Source organism: Fundulus heteroclitus, chromosome 14 (genome assembly GCF_011125445.2).
Source record: "Fundulus heteroclitus isolate FHET01 chromosome 14, MU-UCD_Fhet_4.1, whole genome shotgun sequence".
Lineage (NCBI taxonomy): Eukaryota > Metazoa > Chordata > Actinopteri > Cyprinodontiformes > Fundulidae > Fundulus > Fundulus heteroclitus.
The window spans coordinates 19,762,294-19,786,256 of record NC_046374.1 but is presented as its reverse complement, the minus strand read 5'-3'; the positions used below and the strand labels follow the sequence as shown (position 1 = coordinate 19,786,256).

Below are 23,963 nucleotides of genomic sequence, written 5' to 3'. Positions count from 1 at the left end.
GTAAAGCACAGAAGCAGATCTTTGATCTTGTATATCTCTCATGTAAACCGTTTTAATGTTACATTCCAGCAGATACTCTGTCCTAATTACTTGTGGCTGATATACACTTTTGAACATCGGGAAAGGATGCAGAGGAATTTAACTGAGGGTTGCTATACATAACTCAAGTTGAAAGGCTTTTGTACTCATTTGTTTTTTGCGTCTTTTTGCTTTCCGTTCAGATTTTTTTCCCAACCGTACACTTTTATTAGTTCCCTTAATTGCGTCAGCATCTTTTCCCCATCTCAGCTGTTTCCAGCGTGTTATCAGGCCCACTTGGGCTCCGGTCTCATAATCACCCTCCTCTGTATTTATACCTCCGTTTCTATCTGTGGTTGTCAGGTTGCTTGTTGTACACCTGTTTTTTTTTTATTCCCTCCGCACTGACTCTAGCTCACCTTGCTGTAATCTTGACTTTGAGTTTTTGCACGATGCCTATCGTTCCTGCACTTGCATGAGAGAAAGATTCGGATCGGCGCGTCTCTTATAGTAAATCTTTAGATGGTCTGCATACATAATGCCCATCTCATCTCTTGGACTGAACCAAGTGAGAAAGATAAGAAAACCAGGATAATGGTAAGACTAAACTAAAACCAGTTCCCCCGACATGTTAGCATGGACAAAACTGAATTACATGAGCCCATCCGCAGTCCGAGAAAATATTTAGCATCATTAGTGACTAATCTATCAGGAAAGTTTTTTGTTTTTTTTTTAAATCTAAATTCCTTCAGCTTGGGGAAGAAATATTCCAGGCAATGTTTATAGGAACATTTCTGGCACCTTCCAGAAATGTTCCTCGTTTAGTCTTTCTGATCATATTTTCCCTGAAGCTCCTGCGAGTTTTCCCCCAGCTGATAAAGGGAATCACACCAATATTAAAAACTACGTCCGCACAGATGAAGCAGCAGCGTCTCAGAGGAGCTGTTGTGAGTCCACTTGCAGCCACGGATTTCGCTCTCTCAAATTTTCTAACTACATTATTTATTCATTTATGCAGCAGTTTGTTTTCTTTTTTTTTTTTCTGAGTAACGTACATACCCCACATGGATATGTTTTGATATCTCACCTGAAGTCTTATCTCCAACATAGCCAGCAATAGTGATACCCAGTCCCTGTGCGTTCTTCGTTAGGCTCACATCAAATGCTTCAACCTCCTCTTCCTCTCTGCCCTTTAAAAAAAAAAAAGATCAACAAAAACGAGATTATCAAATATGTTATTTCATTTAAAACCGTTGCTGTTAATATAATGTAATGAAAACTGAAATTGACTTGTTTTTGTGTTATAATGGCAGCACAGAATGGACATACTAGAACTGCAGTTTGAAGCATTGCAGAATAATATGGCGTTACAGTGTTTTTCTTATAGTTGATGTAACTTCCTGGTGTATGTAATTATTTTCATGTGTTTATATAAAGATGTATCAGGGTTTAAATCTGGACAAACAGGACAAATACCAAAGCATTGATCAGAGGAACTTTCGCTGTAAGGCTGATGAAAAGATGAAAAAAACTTAACAATGCCACATGCTTGCTGCGCTATCAGTAATTCTAAAGCAACAAGTTGATGCTACCACCCTGATGTTGGAGGGCACCTTAAAAAGGGTTGGCAAAATTACTGCAGTAAATCCCCCAGGACAACATAAGCTAAAAGTATCAGTTTCAATATCAGCTTCACAGACAATGACGGCCTTCTGTCGGTCGGATCTCCCCCATTAAGATGCACTTCCCCTCCGTTCCGCTGCTGCACAAATCAATGCAGGAAAAAGTAAATGATCTGATGGTTCAGTCAGCTAAGAAATAGTAAAGTAACAAAACAAACCAGTGCATCCCCATCTCTATTATTTCTCCGTCTAGTTGTAAAGATACCGGTGGCTAATGTGGTTTATAATAACACTGGTTATAGTGAAGCCAGACTGAAGATGACCATTAGAGCAAAAAAAACTATGAACCTATAGCAACCTATCCTGCAGCTATAGATGATCACAAGAGAAAACACTTTGCAAATCTACCAGAAAAACAAAAAAATATAGCTACCGGTTACTGCTCAGTACATCTGCATGTACCAGATCTATGTTTAAACTGTTAACATATGTATTGCATGCATGACATCCATGTTTGTTTTAAATAATTATTTATTCAGTGATAACATTTTATGACTCATCAGCAAATTAACAGGCAAATGGTAGCAGAGTTGCTTGCTAATGATAAGCTATTTTAATAGGATTAAATAACTGTGTTACTCAGTCAAAGGTCAATGCTTCCATTAAGGATATTAACACTTAGCTGGTCTATTATTGAGTTGTCAAACAAGGAAGTGACACTCTAATTATATACTTCTATAAATGAGGGCTGAATAGTCCCCTACTTATTGGTTTTGCACTAATTAAAGGAGACCAAAACAGGTTTAACTCCTGCCGGCCAGTAGATGATGCACTCACGGTCGTCCACTCCCTTTCCAACTCTCAGTTGTACTGTTTGCGAGCTGGTTGCCAGGTCCTTTGGTTAGCATTAGCAAACATTTAACTTACCTGTCCAGAAGGAAAGGGGCAACCTCCAGATGGCTTTTGAGCCCCTTTGCTTTGTTAAGGCACTAACATTCAAAAGCTTGAACGATATTCACCCTCGTTTTGCTTCTTTTTTGGTCCGGCTTGAATCTGAGAAATGTATTTCTGAGAAGAAGTCATTCCTCAGCACTATCATGGAGCTACTACGACCTGGCAACGCCTGAGCTACGTCTCAAATGTCTTCAACCTACAATTCCTACTGGTGCAGAATCCTTTCCTGTCGACGTTGGCATCATTACCAGAGGTAAATATTTATATATATTGGACCCATCAAATTTTATGAAACAGTTATTTATATACTATATATTTATTTTTAGCTAAATTAATACTTTTATTCTGCCCGACTCTAACTGTTTTCTAGATGTATTGTTTCTGGAAAATGAATCGTTGTAGATAGAATCCACAATGAATTTTTACAGTCACAGTATGGGTACTGTATATAATGTTGTATTTTGTTCTATTTCTCATCTGCTTCTCTTGCTGGCTTGCATGTTAGCAGGCTGCTGCTCTTTTGACAAGATAAAATGCCAAGTGCTGCACTCTATTTTGAGAACCCTGGGAACTCTCATTTGATTGGCTCAGGAACCAGGAAGTAAACACGGGCTACACACTGCACCAAAGTCATTTCAGACCACACCTCTAGGTTTGACAGGAGAAAAACTTGACTAAGACATTATTGATGGAGAGGACCGATTGTTTACAGGGAATGTTACTTCCACCCTGGGTGACAAATTAGTATGATTTACTTTCATTTTGCAGTAAATTTCTAACTTATTGTTCCTTTAACTTTCTTGAAAGTAAAAGACTTTCACTTGTATTTTTTCACTGTCTGGCAGTGGGGATCTGTTTAAATTAATGCCTTAAAATAGCATACCACGGATTGGAAGAAAGAACTACAGATTACTGAGAAGTGGTTCCACTGCAACTCAATGCTGTCTGGGTGTCTGTGCGGCACATCAGCTGGTGGAGTTACAAGGATTTAGACTCTATAATTACTGAACAATAATGAATATAATCTGTGAACCTGAGTCTAACCTGCTGTAAACCACTGCTTTTGTGCTTTTGGGGGGGGGGGGGTGTTATTATGTGTATTTTGTGGATGGGCATTGACTTAGCTAATTATGTAGATACTGGTGTGTTTTTTACACAATAATATAACTTTTTTTTTTATTCTAACATGTTTTACACACTATAATTGTTTGTAAATTATTTCATTTAAAAAAATTAAATTTTAAGCAATGTATATATAGTTATTTGAGGATGCAAGACATAGAGAAGCTCTGATATTACTAAAAATGAAAAACTTTACACTATGTATTGTGCGTTAAAGGTCTAGTGAACAATTTTTCTATCAAGTCACTTTAGCCCCAGTTCAACCAACGCGGTCGGCCACGCACCACTAGGCTCCGCCCACTTGCAAGTGTTTCAGGAGCAGCTTTTGTTGGGGCCAGCCAGGGTTTCTCCGGCCCTGCTCAAGAGCCGGATCAAGCCGATTGGACTTGAGCAGAGTTTTGAGTAAACACACTGCTTTTCACTGATTGGCAGAGGAGCGAGAAGAAACACTAAAGTTTTTATCTAAGAAAGTCCAGAAAAGAACGACAATGTTAATACCAGGACCACTATGAGCAGACTGGGTAAAACTAAAATATAATTTGATGATTTGCAAACCATGAACTACGCCTGAAAGAAAAAGAAAAGAAAAAGCTAACTTTGGCTCTCTATATATGTATCCGATCTGCATATTTATCTAGGCTTTCTCTCATTTTACACACACTGAAAGCTGATAAGTTTGCTGTCTCTAAAGTGTCCATCCATCCACCCCATTTCGTTATTTTTTTAAGAACTGTGCATGCGTGAGACCACCCTACCTACTCTTCCTCCATGCGTGAAAGAATCTCCAAAATACACTCTGGTCTTATTTCTTTCTTGAGGCCTTCTTCTTCTTCTCTTATACTCGTTAGACAGTTCGCTTCTTGCAACTCTCAGCCATTTTCAAAGTATACAGTGAAAGCAGTGGAGCTACAATGAACAGCTGAAATCGAAGCTCACTGGATACTTAAACACTAGAAGTAGACACGTCCAGCAAGAAGAAACCAGCAAGGAATGAGTACGCACACTGGCGTCACAAAGATATGCATGATATACACGGGACCCTCAATAGATAAGAGAGTCTCCTGCTGCATTTCCATGTTTCAGTGAAACAGTCTCATTTACCTGTTGCTCGGCGACAGTGGGCAGCACCACTGACATGACGGCAGACGGGGTCTCCTCCACCGGACCCCTGGTAACAACCAGCTTCACCCTGTTGCCACATTGCCTGAGGACCTGGGCCACCTGCTCGCTGCCCATCCCGAACAGGTCGGTATCTCCGATTCGCAAGATGTGATCCCCACTTCGTAAGCGTCCATCCTGTGATCAAAAAAAAAATGTTTTGATAATATTAACAATACAAACTCTGAAAGATCCTAAACTCAAAATGAGATATACGAGTGCAATTACCTGATCTGCAATCCCTCCAGGAAGTATGGTTTTGACGATAACCCCAGTAGTTTTGCCTCCAACAATACCAAAGCCAAGACCAGTGCCATCATTTACTAACTCAATTGTCTCCACATGCTGCCACTGGGAGAAAAATAATCAAAGACACTGAAATTGACTTAACTGCCATAAGATAGTAACATTTTAAAGATGTTCTGATCTTCTTTTTCTACCTTGCTGGAGTGGGCTGACAAGGTGCTAGCAGCGGAGGGCGTGCGGGACACCGCCGGACTGGTCAGCTGAGGTATCGGCCCTCTGGCCACGGTGAGCTGCACCTCCTCTGAAGCACTCTGCAGGATGCTGATGGCTTGTTGGTGGGTGACAGTGTGATCCAGAGGCGTACCGTTTATAGCGAGGATCTGGTCCGCTTCCTTTAGCTTCCCGTCACTTTTGGAAGCAAAAGACATCAGGATATAATGTGGAAAGTTGTGTTACGTAGCCTATTACATCTTTTCTATAAAATTGCCAGAGTACCGTACTGCTGCAGCAAGGCGCCTCCATTATTACAATCAATGCTGTACAACGGAAGTGTAACGAAATCGCCGGAAGTTGGTCCCAACAGGAAGTTAATGAAGTCGTATTAAACCCACTGAGCTTAAGTTTAGGTTTCTCATCCACTGTTAGGGTTAGCCCTCAGGAGAGGGGATAAATTGCAGGTAATAAATTAGGTTTAGGTATTAAGCCCACTGACTTAATACCTAAACATAACTAAGTTTACCGTAGGTTTCCTTGCCTTTCTCTCAGTCTCCACAAATGTTCAAAACCTCCGGTGTAAACTTCCAGCATTGATAGTAAACATTTGGCTGCAGTAGGGTGGGTCTCTAAAACATATGTTTCATGTCATTACAGATTTTTTTTTCCCACACTTTGAGATTTCCAGTTCTCAAATCAGGATGAATGGGGACATGGATGCACAAACAGATGTGTGGAGAAACGGACAGATGGATGGAGGTACAAAGAAACGGATGGGCGGTCAGAAGTTAAATAAAATGGGATCGATGACGTCTGTTCAAAAGGTATTATTGTTACTATGTAATTCCCTCAACATCTGACAAAACTGTGTTCATTTGGAAAGTGTAAATGGAAGTATTTAAACGCTGTCATGTTTACCAGTGGGCAACACTTCCTGGTTGAATTTCTTGAATAAAGATTCCCAGCTCTCCGCGGTTCTCGCTCTTTAGTCCCACCACGCTGAAGCCGAGGCCCCCAGACTCTGGTTTCTGCAGCTCCACGTGTGTCACGTAGCGACCCTTTTGACATACAAACACAAACGTACGTAATTTCAACATTACCACTCAGAATCTTCTAGGCTGATTTTCTTTCTTTTTGCATGTAAAAATAGTAGTAAAATAAATAAAATGTATTTTGCGCGGGATGTGGAAAAGATTTCAGATGACCGACGTGAAATCGACAAATGGTGAAGATATGGCATTTTAGTCGTCTCCCCTTCAGGTGATTCTACCTGAGCCATAGCGTGGATGATACGCTCATATTCTTCCAGTGACGTTTTGCCATTGATATGTGAAGTAGCTGGGACGTCTGAGTAGGAAGCATGGCTGCCGTTGGCTTTGATGATGTGATCGTTTAGGTCACTTCCACTTCTTGATGGTGTTAAACTTCCCTGGAAAGATAAATGAATGGATTGCTTCTTCACATTTTGTCATGTTACAGCCAAAAACTTTAAAGTCAATCAATCAATCAACTTTATTGTCAATTTCTTCATATGCTCCAGACATACAAAGAGATCGAAATTACGTTTCTCACTGTCCCACGGTGAAGACAAGACATATTTACCAGACTAAGTACACAGACAACATAACATTCAGATAAAAGTAAATAAGAGGGCACATGCAGTGAAGAAATAAATAAAAGCAGCAACATTTGGTTTTAAAATTGTACATGGACAGTCAATAAAATATAAAATTTTAAAAGTTTTGGTTTTAAAAATTTTGGTTTTAAAATTGTACATGGACAGTCAATAAATATTAATGCAAAAATAAAATATTAGTGCAAAGTATTTTATTGGGAATGTATTCCTTTCTCCCACTTCATGCTTATGTACTGCTTTGTGTTTGTCTACCACATAAAATCCCACACACTGAGATTTGTCGATCTAAAGCAGCAAAAAAAAAAGTTCAAGGCGTATGAATTCTTTTTGCAAGGCACTTTATGTATATAAAATAAAAATAATCCTCCATAAAATGACACAAAACAATCAGATCATATTATGAGGAAACCCTCATTTTTTTTAAAAGCTGTAATGTTGTATTGTCTCACTTTAAATACTTCCAGCCCAGCTCAAATGTTCAAGACGGGGGAAGCTAAGACAATAAAAGACAAAGTGCAAGTCTAACAGGAAAACAACGCGGCTCAGTGCTGCTGTGAACGTAAACATTTAAAGAGTTTAATTTTAGAAAATAAGCCTCTGAATGTGGGCTGCCTAAAACCACTGGGACAGTGGATAGCTTGTTATCCCACCACGATTAGCTGGATCTGCGGCCGTCTAATCCCCGAGGAGATAATGGCTCTTAGCCGATGTTCCAACAATGACTCGGCTCCAAATACAATATTTCTACGGTGGCAGGGAAGGGGAGGGAGGCCGTATGGATTCCATAACGCGTTTTAATTACGCCGGCAACGTTTGGCTGTGTGGCAGATGAGCTGCACAAGTGAGACGGCAGTATGCTGATTTTATTAGTCTAAAGGCTTTTAATTACATCCAAGAGGACACGACCTAAAACTATCCTAAATTTGCATCTGGAATTTGTTTATGATGTCCCTAATAAATAAAGCTCCAGATTAGTCCTCAGCAACAGAAATCCACTTAACAGGACGCATCAGTGCTGCAAACCCAACCCTGCGGGCTGCTATAAGTTAGTGTAGCACGCGGCTAAGTTGCTGTCCTCATGCGTGAGCTCTGTTAGCCGGGGCCTGGCTAAGAGGATTAAAGTTCCAGTTTGGTTCTTGCACATTTAAGAAATTGTTTCTGCCCCACTTCACATAGCAGCCGCGGCGGCGGCTGCGGCGGCAGGGCAGGCCTCTTTCTTATCGAGGAGCCGGGGCCCCGTCACCATGGCGACGTGGCGCGAGCAAGGCCTAACTAGCAGAAGCCAGAAGACAAACTGAGCGCCTTTGTGTCTGGCTCTCCTCTCAGAACAAAACACAACATGCCTCTCTCTAAATTGTCTCTGCTTTAGGGAGCCAAACAAGCGCGGGTCGGGTTAGAATCTGATATGAAGATGTAAGACACAGCCGCGGATTTAAGTCTTTTATTAAAATATGTCCCTTCAGCCTCGGTGGAACTCCAAAAAAAAGCGGTCCAGTTTTAGATCTGGAAGGGATCTATGATGAAGAGCGAAGCTCCAATCGCCAAGGCAAAATAACAAATATAAAAAAAAAAATACTGCCACAAGGCACCTTATGATCAAAATTATGTCTGGGGAGTGTGTGTGTGTGTGTGTTTGTGTGTGTGTGTGTGTGGGGGGGGTCTCTCTCATCCCAGTGCCTCCCACTGCATAGCTCGCATATTTTCTCCTGCTTTTCAAATACTTTCCCTGTTCCTTTTTGCGCTCTCACTTAAGAGCTCTTTAGGTCCACTGAAATCCCCTCTCAGCAGGAAAAAAAATCATCTTGAGAAGAACAAAAAATGAGTTTCCCCCACTTGTACCAACCGTCTCTGCTCATGTAGGCATTTCAAATCTGGCCTGCGTGAACCCAGACGTCGATTTGGCCGCAGAAAACACTCGAGGGCTTGAGGCAGAGGGGAGAGAAAACGACTCGGCGCGAGGCAGAAACAGAGTCAGAGAGGTTTGCTGTGAGGACGGCGGCGATACGGGAGGTGAAAATCAGGGCAGAACATGGATGAAGAAATGATTCCAACTCTTTGTTGTTTCTCTATGGCAAAACCTGAATCACATGTTTTAAATGAACATCTCTCATATCATTTATCAAAGATATACACTTTAACTAAAGACTGAGAACAGAAAAAAAAAATTACTAAATGTTTCTTCAGTGTGTTCATTACTTCCTGGTATTATACCCAAAAAAGTTCAATTCAATTCAATTAAATTTTATTTATCTAGCGCCAATTCATAAAACATGTCATCTTAAGGCATTTGCCAAAGTCAAATTGAATCAGAATACACAGATTAGGTCAGATTATACAGAATAGTCAAAGAAATGTCCAATTTAAGGGATGTTCTTAGACATATCGGAGCCAGAGTGCTTTATTAATCTGAATTTCCCCACTGTCAGCGAGGTCTGTAACTCTTACTTAGCAATCCATGACTTCCTTTTTTTTCTGATGCATAAATATAGAGGCAGAGGCAAATTTCTGCCAGCTGGTCTTCAAAACAGGAAAGACGAGAGAACATGTCAATCCAGTAAAGACAAAAAATGTATATAATAAATACTATACTGTACATGGACGTTTTTACAAATCAGTATTTAAAAAGAGCTGTGATAGCAAAGGCTGGATAAGGACACAACTTTGAGCAGCTTGCTTAGAGATGAAAAAAAAAAAACAATCTCCATATCTCACTGTTAAGAGATCTGCAGCACAAGCAGCGACTGACTGTAGGTCACACAACGTGACAGACCTAAAGTTGGGGGGTTGACAACATGTTACCGCGGCTTGTTGGTCAGATGACAGTAAGATTGAGCTGTTCTTTAGCTTTATCACTGCAGGTGGGTCTGCTGTTAAAGGACAAATATGTCGAAAAGTGCCTCATGCCCACATGTATGTATGGCGGAGCAGCCATGGCGCTGGCCTTTGTCAACAAACAGAAAACGGGTCTTTATTGGGTCTCTCAGCAGGACAAGGACCCAAACAGCTAGATTAACACAAAAAACAACAACAGTTCAGCAAACACAAACCAGCAGACCCAAATTCTCCAGAAGATATGTGGGGTGAGAGGAAGGTACAAAGTGTGAAAGGCAACCCGGTCGATCTAGAGAGGTTGTGCAAAAGAGGAGAGTTTAAAAATGTCAGTAGGACATCAGTCATCGAGTCCTATCAGAGATGATTAGTTGGGTAGAGACGCACTGTATCTAGGACACGTGAATGTGTGTGGACCCAATCTAAGGATATGACGTGTTTCTGCTAGCCTAGCTTCATTTGTCCCATCCCCCCAACGAGATACTGCTTCCACCACACTTCACTGCTGGAAATGTGAGAGACTGAACACCTCAGCAAGGAGCCAATCAGTGTAGTATCAGTTTCATCGAATACATTCTCACGCTTTAGAGAGTCCCGAGGGTGTTCTTTAAAAGAAAAAAATTAGTTGACTTTTTTTTTTTTTTTCGGTTTTAAACAAAGAACAGATTCCATTTGGCAACTTGGACAGTAATGTCTGAGTGATCTCCTGTTGCGGTGATGACTGTCTCTCTGAAACTCCCCCACAGGGACCATCGAGTCCCGGCTCCACCCCTCCGCAGTCTCTCAACATGATTTTTGATTTTCTCAACTTATAGCAGCCATGTCCACACTTTAGTCAGCGGTTCCTTCTTTAAGCTCAGAGATTTTTATTCATTGTTTTCACTGTAATATTATGGCATTTTTACAGATGTAAAGAATGTTGCACTTTGCTTACCTTGTGCATCATTCGTATAAAATTGCATAACCTATTAATTGGTAGTTAAAGGTTAATAGGGATTGCATTAAGAGCGTTAATTACCATTAATTAAAGGTAGTTAAACAAGCTTAAATAGCATTCCTAATAATTGATTTTGAGAAATGGCAGAAATTCTGTACATTGTGGGTAAATCCTTTCACATTCTAGTGATGAGTTCAGATACTAGAGTGCCTTGCAAAAACATTAATTTTCCTTTATTTTTCACATTAAACCACAAGATTTTATGTATTTTATTAATTCAGCCAAGATCGACGGCCCTTAAAAAAAAAAATCATGTGCAACGAACTGGCTTTAAAAGTCACCTAGATCAATTAAGCTCGACTCAGATCAGATCAGGTGTACAGTTATGGAGACGAAACCAGGGTTAGGTAAGAAAACAATTCACAAAGCTTTGAACATCTCACAGAGCAGGGTTTGATCTACTATACTAAATGGAAAGAGTACGGCACCACTGCAACTTAAGGGATGGTGGTCCATAAAAAAATTAAAATAAAAAAAAAATGACAGGCCAAGCAAGAAAAGCATTAATCACAGAGAAATCCAACAGGTCCTTTGTTACACTGGAGGAACTGCAGAGACCCACAGCTCAGGTGGGAAAATCTGTTGACAACACAACTATTAGTCCTGCTCTCCACACACGGCTTTCATGGCTTCGAAAGACAACTACTTAATAAATACGCTCCATATGCGTATATTTGTAATTTCAGTAAATATATAGAATCACTGTTGAAACAAGAATGCATTTGTACCATTTTCAACAAACCATACAGGGAGCACAGTGAACATTCTGCAGCAGGGACAGGGAAGCCTGTCAGAGTTCACAGGAAGACCCACACAGAGCAGTCCTGAGAGAAACCCTGCCGGAGGCTTCGATATACTGGGCTGGACAGTTGCAATGGAAAGGCTTTGATCTCTCTTCGCTTATTAAAATGGCCCAGTCAAAGTTCAGACCTAAATCCAAAGGAGAATCTGGTGCAAGACTCCACCTGCGCCGGCTAGTTGCAGGCGCTCTCTATCCAATCTGGCCGAGGCTGAGCTATTTGGCAAAGAAGAATAGGAGGAAATTCAGTCTCTGGATGTGCAGAGCTGGTAGAGGATGGCAGAGACTAAGAGACTTGCAGCTGTGATTGCAGCAAAAGCCCGTTGTACAAAGGACGGACTCGGCAGGGCGCGGTTTTCTGATTTTTATTTCTAAAAGAAAATCTTCAAAAAACATGTATCCTTTTCTTTCCACTCCCCAATTATGCACCGAATGACAATAAAGTTTCTGATTGCACCATTATAAACAACAAAATGCTTGTGCAAAGCAGGATGAGGAGTGTTTTTTCATCAAACATGTCCAAAAAAAAGGCTAATGTCTCAAAACGCTTCAACACCCAAGCGGCGGGTGCTGATGTTGCATTCTTCGCATCTTAGAAAAGCAAGAATTGCTCTTATGCTACAGTAACGTAAACAACAATGAGTGAGTATTCCATTGTTGTAGTTAACAACTCCAGTGGTGGGGGGGAAAAAAAGAAGAAGAAGAAGGACAAGGTGAGAGATGGTGTTACAGGGGGTTGTGTCAAACCTGGTCTCTGAGATGCTGGACGGACTTTTGCAAGGCCAGGATCTGGTGGAAGAGCGGACTTTGAAGCACCGATCTGAGCAGGCTGAGCTTCTCCTCGGTGGGCACCTCCCCCCGCTCCTTCAGTTTGGCCTGGAGACGCTCCACCGCCTGCAAGGCACGCTGCGTATCTGCGAGCCGTCGCATATTTCAGTGACAGAGCCGGCCGGAGCGCAGGAGAGGGGAGGCAGGGGGAGAAACAGGCGTGGGAGAGACGGTTCTTTATTAGAAAAAGGCTGGGAGGGAAGTTGTTTTATCATTCTTTAGCATTACGCTTTGCAAAACAGCTTTTCATCATTTTCTTCACTGTAACTTGTACATTTCTAACATCGATTTATGCTTCAAACCCACGGGAATGAATGGATAGAGCCGTACACTGCAAAAAGAGAACTAGAAATAATTATAATGTTCTTAAAATGAGTGTATTTGTCCTTGATTTGAGAAGGTAAATAAGATGATTTGCCAATGGAATAAGATTTTTGCACTTAATAACCAATTCATCTCAATCATCTTATTTCAAGTGCAGGATGTCTAATTACCTTATTTTAGGGGTAAAAATACTCTAACTTTAAGAACATTTTACTTATTTTACGTTTTTGCAGTGTATAACCACAAACTAGGCTTAGCTAAGGCTGACGGGCGCTTAACAGAGCTTGCCGTATCGAAATCGTGCCGCCACAGGTTTTGCACAAAAAGCAAAAAAAACTCAATCTTTTAACGCTCTGCTTGCTTACGGAGGAGCCCCGCTTCCTTTTCTTGCTGTCAGGGTCAACGGTGGCCATGCCTGGGAGCAAAGAATGGCTATCGGGACGGAGAGATAAGAGAGGCCTGCTGGACCCCACACATAAGCTCCACGAGTCAAGCAACTCCGGAGCGGCTTGTTAGCGAGGAAAGGGCCGGCCGGTGGCGCCTTTTCCGAGGAAAAATAAAGCAATTTCTGCAGCCGGCCAACTGTGACTAACACCTAGCAGGGCACGCACAATGGTCCGCAGCTCCTTTTTTTCCACTGAGAAGCTTTGTTGTTGCAACAAAGATTGCAAATAGGGCCATAACACTCGAGCTTCGGCAGATTTAGCTTTTGTCCGCCGCGGGCTCAGAGCTCGTAACCGTGGCGTTTTCATCGTCTTTTACCTCGACGTGGATAATGAAGAGTCCCGCCAGCCCGTGACACGTAGCCGCTCTCTGCGTTCAGTTGTTTCTGAACAATAAAGCACGCAGGGTGGTGCTGAAGCATGTTCAAAATATTAGAAAAGCACCGATTGCTGTTTGGTAGAGCCCCAGCTATTTCAGATCTCGTTTTTTTTTTTTTTTTTTTGCAAATGTCAGAATGTAATCTACCACCTGTGGCTTCAAAGGAACTGACTAAACTCCAGCCTCTGTTACTGAGCGGCAGAATGAGCGGGGGACGTTTCTTTTCATGGTTTTTCCCACTGTCCAAATGTTTCCTTTGGGTTGATTTGCAACACACAGCTCACTTTGTGTCTTCTTCAGTACGTAACAAGGTTGACTGCCGGGCTTGCCATAGAGAGAATTAGCCAATGAACTACGGCGCGATCAAGCACAGGGGGGAAAAAAACAATGTGTGCTGATTTATGATGCATTCCGCTGGGAGGGAACGAACGCATAAGATGTGTTTTAAAGCACTTGTTTAAGGTTCCTTGACAAAACTTTGATTTTTCGGTACTTAAAGTGGATTCAGGAACCAGAAATGGAGAGTCTTTCTGTATGGTCCGCTCATGTTTCAAACACCAGGAGCAGTGATAAAAAGTCTTTTGTTACATGTCGATATGGTCAATTACTAAGAATTAATAACCATACAGTCATCTACCGGAAACAAACTATTTTTGAGAGTTTTACTTTGGTGTGGTTGGAGGCCTGAAGAAAATATGATTTGTTGGCCAAACCAGTTAAAGGAAAAGTTATCTCCCTTTGGTATAAACCTAAACGATGTTTGAGCCGCTGAATAAATAATGGTAAACGCTGGCTTTAGTTCAAACGAGCTGAAACGCCAGTTTCCAAAGCTGTCCTGAAAACTGGGCCGCGCGTCGGCTTTTTAAGGAAGGGAAGCTGGCAGCACCCATTTGCCTTCCTGCGTGACAAATAAATCTTTCAAAGGACACACAAATAATTGCATTTTCCGCAATGTTATGAGAGATGGCGACGCCGGCAGTTTCATCCCCGTGCCTTGAACCGCATCCAGAGCCTCTTACGCGGCTTCCAGAGAATCCCAGCAGGAGTCGAACGTGCAGCACAGAAACACGCAAACCTAAATGATTCAGCGAAACGCGCACGGCTGGAAAAATGAAGACTCGGGTCGAGCTGTAAAAGCATGCGTCAAGTCTAATCTACTCATTTACTGCTTCAACGTACACATCTTGCGGATCTGGTTGAACTGTGAATTAAAATAAAAAATAAAAAAGGAGAAACTTACCGACTGTTTCAATCATTTTGAAATCACCAGGTGATCATGAAGTCTTCTCCTTTCCCAAGGCCTGGAAAATGAGCAAGACGTTAAGTTAGGTCACGCACTTCTGCTACTTTAGCTGCACCTTAACATAAACAAAAATACCAACGGAGCACAGATTTGCACTTCTCATAACATATGAATGGAACAGCGACACACTTAAAAAAAAAGCGGAAAGAGCTTTTCCTCTGGAGCATCCTACTCCTCTACGTCTGAAGAGGAGCGCACCTCCGCTGTAGTAGTCATCCGTTTTTTGTTGGGCTAATCCTCGTAGAGCTGATTGAAAGCCAGCTAATTTATGTTCTCCTGCACCTCGGTGAGACAAAAGGGGTTTAAAATGTGGAAAGGTCCGCCTGATCCCATCAGACGTCTCGTTCCGTTCCCATGTTCAGAACAGAACGTTCGTATCGTCGTCCGTCTCGCGAAGGCTAGCGGCTTTATCAGTTATTTTGAAACCCGGGTAACACCCGTCTTATATAATGACTTCAGCCTCCGGTTTCTTGCTTTTCTCCCTCGTTTTTTTTTTTTTTTGGGAGGATAGCAAACCTTAAAGCAACGTTGAGAGCCGGGTGACATTTTGCAAATGCACTCCGGGACAGAGGCCTTGTGCTGTCTTAAAAACGTCACGGTGGAACGTTTAAGGTCACAGACGGCGGCTTTAACTCGGGGTTCCTCGAGTGAAATGAACTGAAAGGAACAGAACGAATCTGGTCGGGACTTCATATGCTTGTCCTGGAAAGCCTCCTCAGATGTTTTATTGTTTTGTGGCTCCATCCAGAATGCCTTTTGAGCATGTTAGTACCCCTAAAGCGTTTCCTCGGCGTATTTCGTTCATTTTTACCTTGTAGACCATCACTGTGATAGACTTTCCGCTGAAAATGAAGCACGCTTTAGTTTTCTACTTCATTTATGACTTAGGAATCTGAAAAGTGTGGCATGCATTTTTATTCAGTCCCCACTTATTTGGCAGAATGACTTTGTTTCTGCTATCACAGCTTACAAGTGTTTTAAGGAATTACACTGTCTTGCAAAAGTATTCACCCCCTTGGCTTTCTATCTGTTTTGTTACATTCCAATTTGTAAGTTAAATGTTTTTTTAATCTTATTGTATGTGATGGATCTGCACAAAATAGAAAACTGGTGTGTGCATATTCTATGCCCCACAAAAAGGTTCTGGTGCAACCAATTACCCTTAAAAGTCACATAGTTAAGTGATATAAAGTCGTCCTGTGTAAGACCAAGGAGCTGTCCAAACAAGTCAGGGACAAAGTTGTTGAGACATACAAGTCAGGGTGGGGTTATAAAAACATACTTAGAATATTTGATGTTCCCCCAGAACACAATCGAATCTATCATCTCCAAATGGAAAGCACATGGTTCCACAACAAACTTGCCAAGAGAGGGCCGCCCACCAGAACTCACAAACGGGGCCAGGTCGGCAGATTTCCACAGTAGAGTCTGTAGGACCACAATAAGCAGTACACTCGACAGAGCTGGGCTTTATCGAAGAGCGGTCGGAAAAACGCTATTACATGGTGATGAAAATAAGAAGGCACTCATTGAGTTTGCCAAAAGGCACGCGGGTGACTCCCCAAATGTATGAAGGAAGGCGCTCTGGCCAGAGGAGACTGAAATTGAACTTTTCAGCCATCAAGGAAGACGCTAAGTCTGGCTCAAACCCAACACATCCCATCACTCCAAGAACACCATCCCCACAGTAAAACACGGTGTTGGCAGCGTAATGCTCTGGGGATGTTTTTCAGCTCCAGGGACTTAGAAACTGTCCAGGAGCTGAAAAACCTGGACAGGTCGCCAGTCTATCGCAGTAAATACAGAGATATTTTTTAGCAAAACCTGTAACAGTCTGCCTCTAATTTGAGATTAGGATGGAGGTTCACCTTCCAGCAGCACAATGACCAGAAGCATAACGCTAAAGCAACACCCTGGTGTGTTTATGGGGAAACATTTAAGTACGTTGGAATGGCCTAGCCCAAGTCCAGACCCAAATCCAATTGAGAATCTGTGGTTGGTCTTGAAGGTCGCTGTTCACAACCATAATCAATCCAACACGAAGAAGCTGAAGGAGATTTTCCTTGAGTAATGGACACAAATCCCAGTGGACTTATTGAAAGCCACTGTGTAGCTGTAACAGCCGCAAAAGGAGGCTCTACAAAGTAGGGATGGGGCCGATATGATCCAGTATCTGTATCAGGTTCCGAAACCAACATATTTTACGAATCTGAAAATTCCATTCCAACTTAACCCATTTCCGATCTATAAGCTGTGCCGTGATATTTTCTACTGGAGAGTCTCCCAAGTCTCTGCCGGCTGCTCTGCTAGCTGGCTGCTAACTGTGGAAGGAATTTCCTAAACAGAGTCGTGTTGCTCCTCCTCTCGTGACGGAATCCATACACTGTTTACAAAGCTGTTGTACTGAAAGGCTGAAACTCCTGTGCGACCTACAATACAACGGACTTAAACATCTGAAAAAGGCCCCACTGAAGAGCACAGGGATCTTAGCCAGAGGGGAAGCCGTGCGCCGAGTCTCGGACTGTCCGCAGACTTTATAGTCAGGGTTGCCAAATTCCTACATTTCTTGTTGTGGTAAAGTCATACATTTCCCACACTTACTGTCAATGCATTGCATTACATTGAAATGACTGTTGTCATTTCAAATTTTAACTTTTTGCTCTCTCTCTTTTTTCTTCATAGTAGGTACACCTGGTCTGGCGTTCTGTTAGCTGTGACATCATCTAGAAAAGACAGATCAACCGCTATTACCATCTAATGTAGAACAGATTACTGGATCAATGTTTGCTTCTGTGCTTTTTTGTCCGTCTTGTTGTGTCTCTGCTCTGTCTTCTGTAACCCTCAGTCGGTCGAGGCAGATGACCGTTCATACTGAGCCCGGTTCTGCTGGAGGTTTTCTCCGGGCGCTCTTGTTTCCCCTACCACCAAAGACATGCTGGTCAGGTCGGCCATTAGTGGTGGTGTGCTCAGTCGCAGCGACTCAGGCTAACCCTCCATCTGATCTACGAAATTCCATTGAAATGTCATTGTATGTACATTGTATACATACAATGTACATACAATATATTATACATGTATAACGATAAATAAAGCACTTCATCGGCAAATATTCATATGACCCTGTCAGATCGGACATGATGTGTCAGAGCGGAGAGTTGCGTGCTGTGACGCAGCCTTTTCGCATCCCAATGCTAATGCTAGCTTGCATGTAGCACAGTTCAGCATTTTAATTTTCCTATCTGCCTGCCAGGGAAAGTTTCTCCCAACAATGTTTCTGTGTTTATCGTGTCTCTGTTTTCTTCTGGCTGTTCTCCGCATGTTAGCAGACTTTGGGCCAGGCGTGCGTGTGCGGCTGCAGAGAGGATACGGGAGTGTCTGTGTGCGCTGCGGTGGTAAGGACTGCGAATAGTTCAGGCTATATAGATTATTCAAATCTGTATCGTTGAATAATTAATTTTTTAGTATTGATCATATTGAAGCACTGATTATTTTCGACAACCGTACTATATACCATCATTTGTATCACTGTTTCTATTGTATAAAAAAACCCACATTTAAAATAAATAACGACGCTTAGCCTGGCGGTTGGGCCCATAAAGCCTGACGGGCGGCAAGGTTTGTATACCCTGGGTTTACATGTAAATTAAATTTTTTTTTATCTCATCTGACCACAGCCCCTTCTTCCGCACTGTTGCTGCGTCTCTTATATGGCTGGTCGCAAACTGGAAGCCGTAGCGTTGCAGTCAAGACCACCTATACAGAGACCGTGACCGGACCGAGACTTTGAGGGAAGCGAGACCGGGACCGAGACCTAGACGAGACTAATGTAGCTGTTGCTACAAAACCTTTAAAGAAAATCTAAAAGATCAGTTTTGTCAAAGTGAAAAAAAAAAAAAAAAAACAGGGGGTTACATGCAGAGAATAACAACAGCCTGTAGCCTCATTTGATACCTAACACGAGAAACTGTCCAAAGGATGCGGACAGAGACGAGACTAGGATCAAAACCAAGACCGGTCGTAAGAATCACCATCAGTGTCCGAAATCAACTTCCTGATTCACCGGCCAAGTTGCCCGGTAGATGTAAGAATCAACCGGCCAAGCGTGTTTTTCACTGGCCTATATGTTAATTCTGGCTGACCCCGGCTAAATATCTCCACATAATCCCGCTAGGTCATTAGCCCGGGCTAATCGCTAGTTGCTAGCGAACGGACATGACGTAGTTGCTGTAGTTCTCGCGTCACGTGCGCGTGCCTGTGTACGTGCCCGTTTGTTGTCGTACGGGCTGAAAGCAGAGGAACATAAAGAAGCATCCGCCCTAATGATGACTGATGGCTTATTTGGTGAAAACATTTACTCGCTGTGTGGCAGCTAGCCCTCTGAAATTTACTTGCCAAACAGAAAACTGACTCGCATTTGGCGTCTGACGAGTGTTAATTTCGCACCCTGATCGCAACACTAGCAAAAGCAGCTACTTGTTGCTCTCCTCGTCCCTAAAGGCCAGATTCGGTGAACTTGTGACTTAACAGTCAAAGAGGTTCCCCCACCTTAGCGACGTAACTCTGCAGCTCCTCCAGAGCTCCCATGTGCTAGCACCTCTAAATAATGGCGCCATCCAAGAATATCCGAGTAAAAGTGGGCTGACAGCAAATGCACGCCACACGTTTCAGATTCCGTCTGGTGGTGCGTTTTTGAAGTGTTTTACGGCGTCTTCCCACCTCACAGCCACAGTTTTCGGCTGCAGGGTGACAAAATGCAGGAAGGTCTGAGGAGTGAGAATACCGCCGCGTGTCGTAACGGACTTAAAGAGCAGGGCTTTGTCTAAGGCATGACTCAGAGACGGCACCACAAGCAGAAGGAGATTGGTCAGAGGTGGACTCAAAAGCAGGTGATGCGTTCACTGCAGCCTGTTTCTTTGGCCACAGTTTCTGACCTCTGACCTCACGGCCCGTGAGTTCACAGCAGTGCAGAAACGAAAAAGGGTTGACACTTTAATGCAGGCAGAGCTGCCGCGACAGAAGCGATGATTCACCCCCAAGGTCTGACAAAGCGTCTTACTTTAAACCGCGAACACCTCACTTTTTTTGTTGTTGTTGTTGTTTTTGTTTTTTTTTAGAACAAGGCTGAGGGGAAAAAAGTATCGGTTTCTGATTTAAGTTTGCTTGTAAACCCCGCCAATGTTTTGCTATTATGTTTGAAAACAGCCCTCCCTCGCCTGGGTCAATCCGCTTTGCCTCAACTCCTCCTCCTTCTTCTTCTTCTTCTTCTTCTCCTCCTCCTCTTCCTCCACCTCCTGCCGCCGAGCCGAGGCTGCTTTGCTCCGGCTCCTTCCTCCCCATCTCTCCGTGGAGTGTGGAGTGGGGAGGGAAAAAAGCAACAGGCTTTCCGAGCAGAACTTTGATAAGTGCGGGAGTTTGGGGAGAACAGAACAGCGGCTATAGTCGGCATAGTGTGTAAAAAAAAAAAAACACAGACGTTTAAATCCGGTTTAAACTCGCCTACACCGACCCTCCCCGGCAGCAACAGGCGTCCCATTATTTCTCTCTCTAATTAGCGAACACGGCGACGAACATGGCGCGACACGTTTGTTTGTTTTTTGTAGCTCAAAACAACAATTAAAGAGGACGCGATATAAAAAAAACTGTCCCACAAAGATTCACTTACATGAGTGTGGAGCTGTGTGTGTGTGTGTTTTCTTTTTTTCCTGTCCTCTTCCCCCCTTGTAGTTTCCCGTGTCGTCCTGCGGCTAGCGGCGGCCGCACTGACCGGGGCTTAGAGAGAGAGAGACGGGGGCGTAGAGTAACTGGATCCTCTCCGCGGACATGTTCGGCTGGGGCGGAAAAGGCGCCGCTTGCTGGCTGCCCTCCTCACACCCCACAGGAGGAGGAGGGGGGGCAAAAACACGCCAGCCGGACATGGCTGCCTAGCAACCGCAGTACAACAAACTCACCTATACTGGCATATATATTTTTACACTCACCGTATAATCTGTTTATTAAGGAATAATGCAGTTTGCTCCGTTATGCAGAGTTTTCCTACTCTTTCTGGACAAGAATAAAAGCTTTTTTTTTTTTTTTAGTATTTCTCTACTTTTGATTAGTAGAAAAAGAGAAAACAAGAGTATTGGAACTATTTATGTTTTCTGCCACATAAATTCCCCTGAAACACATAAATCGGAATTTCTCCTTACTCCAAAGTTTGGTTTAGTGAATTACTCTCTTAGAAATGTATTAGTTTGTTTATTTCTCATTTACCCACAGATTTAGATTGTTATTTAGTTGGTTAAATACTTAACAAAATTCTTTATAGATAGAGAGACATGTCTTAATACCTGTGTCATATTCATTCTATTATATAAATATATGTATGTATGTATGTATGTATATATACATATGTTTTTTTCCATTAAAGATGTGTTCAGTATATTGATTTTCAATTGCTTATTAACTTTGGTTGTTTTATATGTTTTCCTTTTTCTGTATATATTTACCCTTTCATTTCATAATGTAGAACAGATTCCTGGATCAATGTGAGCTTCTGTGCTTTTTTTGTTATTGAATTATTCAGGTATTGAAAAAAAAGAGGTATTTATATGTATTTTATGACTTATTTATGTATTAGTTTATAAGTAATTTTTAATATTTTTATTCATCTACTTAACTATTTATTTACTTGATTAATTGCTAACATATTTATTTATAATACTTGGGGATTGTTTTTATATATTTTTATATTAATTACTTATTTGTATGTTGCACTGTTTATATTTGATTATGCTCATTGCTAAGTTTTTTATATTGATTACAATACTTAACTTGAAACTCTAGAGTTTAGATTGTTTTTTCATGCAAGATTCATGCATGGTTTACATAGTGACCATTTGACCACTTCACAGAACTATTTGCTGCGATTTTAAAGTTACATCCTTTTACTCAAGCATAAAAAGTATCCAACTGAGCAAAAATAAAAATATGATCATGAGAATTGAAATATTTGGAATTTCAAAATGAATCTTTATACAAAGCTTTAGTATAGATTTTTGTCCTCTTTCTACTTTTTCATTCAGTAGGTAATGACAAAAATGTCGAAACATTTATTGCTCACATCAATTGTCTCTAAAGTATGGCCAAGGTTATATGGGTTGACAATATGCACCTAAAATATATAACAATATTTTGTGGTATTTCCAGTACTAAAGATTCAATTAAAGTTTCATTCCTTTTCACAGTTTCTACAAGTTAAAAAGTTGAACTTCTGGTCTAACCTAGAGCTTTTAACACAGAATGCCTCAGACTTTTCCTTATGGACATACAGTACTTGCATAGTCCTTTCATCCACTTTACCAAGTCTTGTGTTAATCTTGTAGTCATAGCTATCTTTTACACTACAAGTGCATATGTTCCGATGCTGAGGTTTTTATGAATAACAACAAGCGTGGACCCTATGATTTTTCATTAACCATAACATGTTGGGGAAAAGAGCAGAAAAATATTATTTACCACTTTCTTTAGTACTTTTTTAATTTTCATACAAATTAACCTGTAGGGAGTTTTTTTTTTTTTTTTTTTACATTTAAATTTATTGAATTATTTCTAATTATTTCTTTACTTACCCAATATTTATAACCTTGTTTATTTTTGGTTAATTTGTTTATTTACCTATTTATATTATATTTCATTTATTTCTAATGAAATGACATTTATGTTTACATACAGTTATGTATATTTATTTACTACATTTTTGTACGAACATTGATTTATTTTAACATTTTAGTTCTAAGATATTAGACAGCTAAAGGTATTTATTTATTTCCTTACTGATGGCAAGTTTGGTTTTTTTAGGGGTGACAGTGGTGCAGGAGCTATGGATTTCACTCTGTAACCCGTGGATTGCGGGTTCAATCAGTGGAAAAATAGCTTGAACGACAACATGTAAACGTTTCAGCTTCTTCTGATATCATGTTGGACAGTGCCTCAGTTGAAGCAAACTGCTTTCACATAAGTCCTGTTTTTACATGGTGTGTGGGGAATTTAAATTATAGCCCTGAATAAACAAAACCAGACATTTTGCACTGCTGATGCTAATCGTGTCCCAATGACGGACTAGAATCGTGAAACTCTATTACTGTTAAAACTTAATATTTTCAATTGAAAAGTTTGGGCAAACTGGTTGTGCATACAAAGGAAAGCTTCAATTATTCTTTAAGTAGTATGCCCCGAGGTTGCCTTTTCTCCTTTAAATCTCTTCCATATGAATATAATTGAATTGCATAAATGGTGCAAAGATGCAATAACAGTTGAACAAGTTGAGCTTGGGCTAAATTGTGCTGTTATCCACAGGGTTATCCTGTGGATAATAGGCCCTTTCTGCAGAAATGTTATAACAAAAAAAAGCCTTTTTAAGGAAAAGTGAACAACAGTAAAATGTAGTTAGCAGAGACAAAACATTAATGACGTTGCAGAGAAATGGGTCCTTGGAATTACGGTCTGAGAGACCCATTAAGGTCCCAGGTGCACTAGGGTTACTGTCAATGTGCCTTTCACAAAGCACCTTGATAGAGTCTTTCTATAAAGAAAGTTTTATACATATAGCCATAGATTTAAATCATTTAAAAGCCTGAGCTAACTTATGGAAGAAGGTGAGGTCTGGTGAGGTCAGATGAAACCAAAACCAAATGATTTGGCCCCCCATGTAAAATGCAATAGGCAGCGGGAAAGAAAGACCGTACAGCAATGTGAAAATTTGCAATGTGAAACGTGGTGGTAGAACCAGCATGCTGTGGGAATTCTTTTCTCCAGCAGGGACAGGGAACTTGGTTATAGTGGATGGGATGGTAGGTTGAGCAAATACAGGACAATCATGGTAGAAAAACCTGCTAGAGGTGGCAGAAGGCTTAAAACTGGGGGGGAAGGTTCACCTTTCAGCAGGAAAACAGTCCTAAACGCAGAGCCAGAACAACAAATTCATTGTTTTAGATCACAGCATGATCCTGTACTAGAATGTCACAGTAAAAGCCTTGACTTTAATTGATGATCAGTCGCAAGAGGTCAGGCAACTTCAACGGAAGTTGTGTTCGTTGATTTAATACATGCTG

The 23,963-nt window shown here is 41.5% G+C and overlaps 1 protein-coding gene across 10 annotated transcripts in view; it reads right to left on the bottom strand.

Moving 5' to 3' along the window:
* Positions 1 to 20,716, bottom strand: part of LOC105937284 (multiple PDZ domain protein) — a 76,955-nt gene extending 56,239 nt beyond the window's left edge. For 9 of the 10 annotated variants that reach the window (XM_036146502.1, XM_036146504.1, XM_036146506.1 and 6 more), the window contains exons 1-9: positions 20,534 to 20,715; positions 14,809 to 14,869; positions 12,342 to 12,508; positions 6,604 to 6,762; positions 6,252 to 6,391; positions 5,315 to 5,528; positions 5,103 to 5,225; positions 4,818 to 5,012; positions 1,106 to 1,208 (exon numbers count right to left, since the gene is read on the bottom strand). In XM_036146502.1, the coding sequence (XP_036002395.1) occupies positions 1,106 to 1,208; positions 4,818 to 5,012; positions 5,103 to 5,225; positions 5,315 to 5,528; positions 6,252 to 6,391; positions 6,604 to 6,762; positions 12,342 to 12,508; positions 14,809 to 14,824 (1,117 nt within the window). In that variant the 5' untranslated portion in view covers positions 14,825 to 14,869; positions 20,534 to 20,715. Of the gene's footprint in view, positions 1 to 1,105; positions 1,209 to 4,817; positions 5,013 to 5,102; positions 5,226 to 5,314; positions 5,529 to 6,251; positions 6,392 to 6,603; positions 6,763 to 12,341; positions 12,509 to 14,808; positions 14,870 to 20,533 lie in introns of all 10 variants that reach the window. The other variant, XM_036146503.1, reaches the window with a different exon arrangement.
* Positions 20,717 to 23,963: the final 3,247 nt, after the last annotated feature.